Raw genomic sequence first — 7,415 nt, 5'->3', positions numbered from 1 at the left:
TGGTCCGCAGACTTGTGTACTTTTTTACCGTAATACCACATATATGGGTTCCTACTCTCAAATAATCGAATATTAAGTCTCATGAAGGCGGGATTGCTCAGGAAGAAAAAGTGCAATAATCACAAAAAAACAACAACAACACGACAATTACAAGATACACGTGTCAATATAGTTTAAAGTTAAGATTACAAACTGCGTCGGGCGACACGGTGACGTTACCGTAACTGTTTAAGTGCGGGTCAAAGGAGGAAGCGAAAATGCTCCATTTCCGCTGCAGCAGCGAGAACGGGCACGTCAAAAAAGAAAGGAAAATGTGGACAGTAAGGACAGATTGAGGCCAGAGAAGGAACGTCGAGCTACGTACATCGTCTTCGTTAGGCTCGGTTGCCAGGCCTTTGTTATTATTTGAAGTTCCCAGACGAACATTTGACAGTTTAAGGGTCGTTTCGAGGTTAACTCGCCCCCCTTGTTCTGTGGTGGTTCGCTTTGAGGAAGCAGCTCGGCTAGCCAGCTGAATTAGCTAGCGTTAGCTTGCTAGAGATGGGGACGAGAGCAAGTCGCCTACAGGAAGACCCGGTTCCCTCTGCTTTCGGAAAAGATGGCACAAAGCGGGAGTCCTATCGGCGACCTCGCTGTACCAGGCCCACCAGTCTCATGGTCGACTTCTCTGGGAGCTTCGAGGACACCGAGGCCAACCGGAGCCGATCGGAGGAGGGCAGCGACTCGGACCTGGGGCAGCACGGGGCGAGTGCCGACGGTAGTCCCGCTGACCACCACAGCATCCCCTCTAGCATTAGCCAAGCGTCACCTGCAGACGACAACAACAGCGAGGGGAAACCCGAGGAAGACGGGAATATAAGCCCGGGGCCTCCCGCCGTAGCGGAACATCAGCACGGAGAGGAGACAGGCCGCACGCCCCACCGCACTTTTTCCGAGCGGCTGCCCGGGAATCGGCACTCTTCCGCCCGCAGCGTCGGCGCAAGGTCCGCCCGGGTCCGAGGCACACACCAGCGGCCGGTGTCAGAGGCTTGGATCGGCCTTTACCGTGTTAACAACCGTCATGGGAGTAAGTTAACATTTACACAATGCAGTAGTATTTTCTATACACGTGATTTGTATTATTTGTGGCGCACACATAACACTTAGCGTAATAATTGGCTGGTCTCCATTAGTAGCTCGTGGTTATACATACAGGAGCATACAGTTTTCAACAGGAGTTACTCAATACCTCAACAGAAATGACGACATTTGCGATATGACTGTTGATGCATCCATAAAACAGTTTCCATCTAACTGAAAAGTGGGTGACACCATAGTATAACGGTCCAGTAGTTGGTAGGGGTATTCATTGTCAACTTTATTGAGCCATAATAGTACAATAAAGTTAGAAAAATGAACGCTTCACTCCAGAATAGGCTTTACGACCAAGAAAAGATATCTGAGATTGTTTCAATAGTGCACAAACTCAAATACGTTTAGTCTCACATCATACTATGAATTTTAAATCAAAACATCTCCCAGTGCAGCCCTCAATCCACCCAATGTGAAATTAAAATGGATTATTTGGGGAATTTACATTCCTGAACAGATAATCTCTTTTCCCGTGCTTGCATGCTGACTAAAATCATCAGAGACCCTATTGTATGAAGCAGAGCTATGGCATAAAACTGGAGGTGGTGACATACAAGCTCTTTCATGCAACAAGGCCTGTTGACGATGGTTGTCGGTTTTAAATTCTGCAGCATGCAAGTTGAAAACATTAAGTAACCAACTGCCTTTTTTTCCATTAAAGTGCATAAAAAACAGGAACATGAGTTTGCAGAGGAAGTGAAAATGCATTCGTGGTCTGCATTAGACAATCAAATACACAGCGCTTGTGGCGGTGTGACGGCAAACATGACATTTCGAGCCAAAACACAACAGTGTGGTGGGTTTCCCAGGCCAGCCCTCTAGCAAGTGTAGGGAAATGGGTCACAACTTCGCATGTCCGCTCACTGCTGGCAGCAGCTCATACATGGAGGGGAATGTAGGGCAGCAAGGCACTGTTTCTGCCCGTCTGTCCCATCCGCTCAGGGCTCTAGTGGTGGCTGTCCCTCCAGCGCCAGTCTCTGTGTTGAGTTGTGCTTACAGTCAAATAAAGTCTCAAACTATTTAGGGTCAGTTACACTCGAGGTAACATCATTCACACTATCTCCGGGATAAGAATACAGCCTTCACACTGACTGATTGTCTTTCAGTCTGCACTTCGGTTTGCCAAGTCGGCCTGCGTAATCTAGATGTCCAAACACAGCTGATGTGATGTGCACATCATCTATCATTTATGTCGCGCCGTGACTCAGTGTGTTTAATCTCAGCTCTGTTGTGTCTCTGCTCTGCGCAGATATCCGCTGTCCTTTCTGCTCAAAGCCTTTCCCGGGGGGTCGCATCGAGGATCACCTGTTGAGTTGCCTCACGTCTCCTCCCCTGCCATACAATAGTAAGCATCGTATCACAGAAATGGCCCAGACGGCTGTGTTTTTGAAAGGCTGGAAACACTTATGGTTGCTTTGTGTGTGTCTGTGTGTGTTTGCAGCGGATGTGCTCAGTAAAGACAGCGGAGAGTGTTCCATCTGTTTGGAGGATCTGGTACAGGGAGAGACCATCGCCAGGCTGGCTTGCCTCTGCGTCTACCACAAGAGGTAACAAAGTTCAGTGGATGTATTTGCATTACGCTAAAATGCCCCATAGGCCAGACTTCATTTTTGCAAATCTGTGATTATATGGTAAAGAAAAGACCACTCCCCTATTGTACATCGTTTTTTGTTTTTATTTTTCTGTGTTTGCCACTAATCTTGGGGCATTTCAGACAAACATAAGTGGATGAGTGTCATTAAAAATATATATGTAAAAAATGAAAAAGTAAGAAAGAAAATGTATTTGGCTATTTCCAGATCTGAAAAAGTGCGGTATCTGGATTTTCAAAAAAATAAGGAAGCAAGAGTTGTTCTGTTGTTGTTTCTGATAACCAGAGACCCACTGTCCTTTTCTATGATATGACGTTCTTAAAAGTGATCTTGACAACCACCACTGTACTGTCATTAAGAAGCATTATTTTGAACATGAGATAAAATGAATAAGTGCAGTGTAAGAGTGAAAATCAACAGTTTGTGTTTGCCAACAGAGCTTTCACAACTGATGTAGTCATAGGCGTACTGGATTTACATACAAAGAGTTTTGTAAGAGTTGTTAAAGGAGCATGTTTCAGCCCATTTACTACTAATTTTCATTTTCAAAGCATGCTGTAAAGTTTTTGGTTTTTCTGAACTTCCAAGGAGCCATTTCCCATAATTTCAGCACAGTATGAGACTGGACTTGCAGAGACTTGAAATTGACCAGGATTAGGTAATCCATCATAGTGAAGATCCTGCCAGTTTCTCTTTTGTCATTGTGTGTTAAAGAAGTTATAAGTGCCTGTTAATTTGAAAAATCCACACAACAACGATGTTAAACTGGGATGGATAACCAGCAGAGAGAAAGCTGAAATGTAAGATTCAAATTAAGTTGCAACATGAATTAATTTCAGATAAAGCACACAACGTGTCTATCTTTTGTTTTGGTCATAGCGCATATAAGCATTCAGTTTTCTGCCACAGTCTGTAGGTGTGGCCATCTAAAAGATGACAGTTGAAAATAATTAAACATTACATGTTCACACACTTGACACGAGGAAAGTTATTTATATAACGAAATTCAGGTATTAGTGAAGGCAGTGAACGATAATTCCATATTATACTATTTTCTCAATTAGTTGATTAATCATTTGCTCTATTAAATGTCAGGAAAAAGTGAAAAAAGGTGCGTCACAATTTCCTAAAACTCAACATGATGTCTTTTTAAATGTCTTGTTTTGTTTGACCAACAGTCCAAAACCCAAACCTGTTGCATTTAACGAGCCTGAGGGCCCTTAAACTTCTTCACAATCCGTTGCAGTGATCACCTTTTAGTTTGGTTTCACACCGTCAGTAAGTGGATTATGTCTTGCAGGAGACACCACATTCAGAAATCCACCATGGAGGTTCTGGCACATTAACATGAGTGAATCACAATGTAATGTCTCGGTGTCCCCGCCCCTGTTTCTGCTCTTTCTCCCCGTAGCTGCATTGATTCCTGGTCCAAGGTGAAACCCTGCTGCCCTGAACATCCCTTCGATTGACTCACGGGTCACACGTATTCTGCACAGTGACCAACCCGACTCAGGTATGTACGCGTCACTAACTGACCAGGACATGGAATCAGCTTGAGAAATACACAAGCCACATCTGTTTGAAGCGTCTATGACATGATAAACCAGAATCTACCAATACTGCCCCACATTTTAGTACCAAACACAGAAGAAGAAATCAAGCCACGAGGATCATTGTGATGCGTTTGTTCAATGTGGGATTGGGAAGCTACAGCATATACAAAACATACCGATAGTCAGTATCCAGTATTAGCTAACCATCAGCTCATTGCTCATCATTTTCATTATTGAAAATGTTCAATACCATACATGCATTTTTGGTAAAAATGCCAGATGCTCCTTGTTTAGATGGCTTGTTTCATGTAAAAGTTACTAAATGTAAAATGTGTGAACACGAGAACCTTTCCTGAAGAAAAATGTCGAAAATCAGTCAAATTTTGATTGAAATCATGAACAATCTGATCAAAGAATAAGTTAACGAGAGACAACAAGACAGTTTTTTCGGTGTTTGACAGACTAATTTCAGTCGGAGATTAAAAGAAGAACTGCGGCGCAAAATTATATAAACAAAACCATTCAGATTCAGAACTGCATTGAGTCAAGATGCAGTTAAAAAGTAAATATTGACGTTTTTGTTTTACCGGTTAAGTGTTTTGTTGGATGCAATGTGTAACTATAGAGCAGACATATCACTGAACATTAGTTGAACTATTTTACGTGATTTTTGCATGCATTTGATATCACAATATGATAAATTACACTGAAAAATATTATTAATGTGATTGATTTCAACCATGTTGCCCGGCCCTGCTGCAGACTATATATTTCTTCATTACACATTATGCAGTACTTTGTCTAATGGCCACTCTTGTCTTTTTCCGTCCTTACAGGAGACTACACTGAATCCCAATAACAGTCCAATAAAATCGGTAATTAAACAAATAAAAGCCCACTGTCCCTCTCAGACGCAAAACCTATATTTAAGTGGACGACAGACGATCCTAAGAGGAAGCTCCACTTAGCGAAGCCCGGCGCTCTCCGTTTGGATCAGTCCATTCGAACTTGGTCTAGTTCATTTCAAGTAAAAACAGCCGCTCCATCTAATCTCTGGTCGAGACCCTTGTTGGAACAGCGGTGGAGGAGGTTTCCTTCCTATGTAACGGACTTGGTTTGAATCCGCGGAACGTAAAAAAGAAAAAGGAAAACAAAAAAAAGAAAACATGTCAAATAAACATTATCATCCCAGAGCGATGGAATGTGCCCCAGAAAGATCTTGAACTTGGGGAGCAACACAAAAGAAAGTTGTCTTAACTGTGACTCTGGATCCTCTCCTGTGTATTTTCTTCTCCCTCCAAATGGGATTGGTCATTTTTATCAAGTATTTTCAGAAAAGAGTATTGTTCCATGTCATACATTGGATGAATGTTTTCTTTCCTCGGCTAACCCCAAATGAACCAACCTCACACTGAAAGCGTGAACTGTTACCACATAAACATTGCTTTATTTTGAACTGGCTGGAGGTTGAGGGCTTTGTTTTTGGTGATTGGGGGCTGCCGTTCTTTTTTTCCTATTACCTGTAAACATTTCAGGGGAAGTTTGGGGGCTAATTGTTTTTCTGAGTAGGTCAGTTTTCTTGTAGGTGGTTAGTTAGCTCTGAGTTTAATGTGCTGCTACTTGCTGAGTGTTTAGGAGGGTTGTAGGTATTTCATAGGGCCATAGTAGCGCTGGTGTTTGCACCAATTTGAGCACTTTTGTCCTTCACGGTTGATTTTTCTTCTTTCTTTTTTTGTCACATAAGGTTTGGGATATGGTGTGTATGTGTGTGTTCAGATGATGACCAAGGACAGGAAATGTCCTGAGCATGACTGTGTATTCAAGAAAGTGTGTGGCTTTGTGTGTGTGTGTGTGTGTGTGTGTGTTTACTGTAAATTGCCCAGAAGTCTGCTTGGTCAAGCGGGTTACCCTTTTTAATTTTTAATGCCAGTTTTTAAGTCACGCTGGCAAACATCCTGTTACAAGTGGCATTGGTACGCAACATAGCTGCTCATGTGTTCCCATTGTACTTAGAATGCGGTTTGGGTTTTGGTCCCGTAACCACCACCCCCCCGCCCCTTCCTCCCTCCTCATTCTCAAACAGTCTGTGGGGTGTAGTCTGGATTTTTTTTGGATCAGACCCCGAGCGACAGTTTGCCATCTGGTTACATTAATGCCAGATCGAGGAGGGATAAAGGGGCGGGTGGAATGAGGGATGTGTTTCTGGGGCATGTTTACACCATGTGGCATCTGCCTCTCTTTCCAACACTGGAGGCTATGGACAGCTGATTGTTAATTATTACATAACTAGCCCCCACCCCTTTCCCCCTCTTTTTAATTTTTTTTTTTTTTAGGAGTTTAGATATTATATCATCACATTATGATCATGATTATTACTAAATGTGTTAAATGGCTTTCCTTTGCCTTGTGTGTGTGTGTGTGTGTGTGTGTGTGTGTTGATTGCCTTTGCCTGGTGAAGGGGTTCTTGTGCAAGCAGGTATTTGTAGTGTTTTTAGGGCTGAACTGAGGCAGAAGCCCAGCAGTAAGGCTGCTCGACAGATGCTGTCTGATACAGGCCGTACACAGGCCAGGGGAAAGAACAAAAAGATGAATTGATTGCTTTTGCTGCCTGCTCAAACGGCGGGTCTGTTCCATGTGTTTCAATCTGTGTGCAAACAAGCGGTATGGATCAGTTCAGAGGTCAGCCCGGTGCACAAGTTTCCTACTGGCTAGTTTGTTCAACCCAGCCCCTCTTTTTATTTCTGGTCCCTGGTGTTCTGCAGTCTGAGGTGCTACGACTTGTCCCGCCACTAGAGGGCAGCCCTGTGCATGTTTCTCATTTTTAGTATTGGAGAATAGAAAAATAATGCCAAAAGTCTGCGTGTGTGTGTGTGTGAAAGAGAGAGAGTGCAGAAGACGAGGTGCATTGATCATTAGATGTTACATTTGTTGTGGTGATAAGTTATGATGTTGTATACTTTGGCTGGGAGGGGTGGGGGTGTTTGTGTGTGTGTGTGTGTGTGTGTGTGTGTGTGTGTGTGTGTGTGTGTGTGTTTGGGGGGGGGTTTGGTGGAGGTGGTGGTGGTTGGGTTGTCGATAAAGATAATAGACAATCTAAAACCCCACATTACTCTCTTTTTCTTTCTGACCCCCTCTAAAC

The 7,415-nt window shown here is 43.3% G+C and overlaps 1 protein-coding gene across 1 annotated transcript; it reads left to right on the top strand.

Moving 5' to 3' along the window:
• Positions 1–365: 365 nt before the first annotated feature.
• LOC139296704 (E3 ubiquitin-protein ligase ZNRF1) lies at positions 366–7,306 on the top strand. Its single transcript, XM_070919182.1, has 5 exons — positions 366–1,066; positions 2,381–2,476; positions 2,573–2,678; positions 4,135–4,236; positions 5,113–7,306. Exons 1-4 carry the CDS (start codon positions 541–543, stop codon positions 4,190–4,192), a joined length of 786 nt encoding a protein of 261 aa, XP_070775283.1. The 5' UTR covers positions 366–540; the 3' UTR covers positions 4,193–4,236; positions 5,113–7,306.
• Positions 7,307–7,415: the final 109 nt, after the last annotated feature.

The sequence above is a fragment of the Enoplosus armatus genome, chromosome 14 (assembly GCF_043641665.1).
Source record: "Enoplosus armatus isolate fEnoArm2 chromosome 14, fEnoArm2.hap1, whole genome shotgun sequence".
NCBI lineage: Eukaryota > Metazoa > Chordata > Actinopteri > Centrarchiformes > Enoplosidae > Enoplosus > Enoplosus armatus.
This window is presented reverse-complemented; position numbering and strand designations above follow the sequence as displayed.

Bases quoted from the DNA above. Each gene is read 5' to 3' on its own strand.
- LOC139296704 (XM_070919182.1), top strand. From the start codon at position 541: ATGGGGACGAGAGCAAGTCGCCTACAGGAAGACCCGGTTCCCTCTGCT. The intron at 2,477-2,572 runs GTAAGCATCGTA...GTGTGTTTGCAG, and splicing joins TCCTCCCCTGCCATACAATA to CGGATGTGCTCAGTAAAGAC. The intron at 2,679-4,134 runs GTAACAAAGTTC...TTCTCCCCGTAG, and splicing joins CTCTGCGTCTACCACAAGAG to CTGCATTGATTCCTGGTCCA.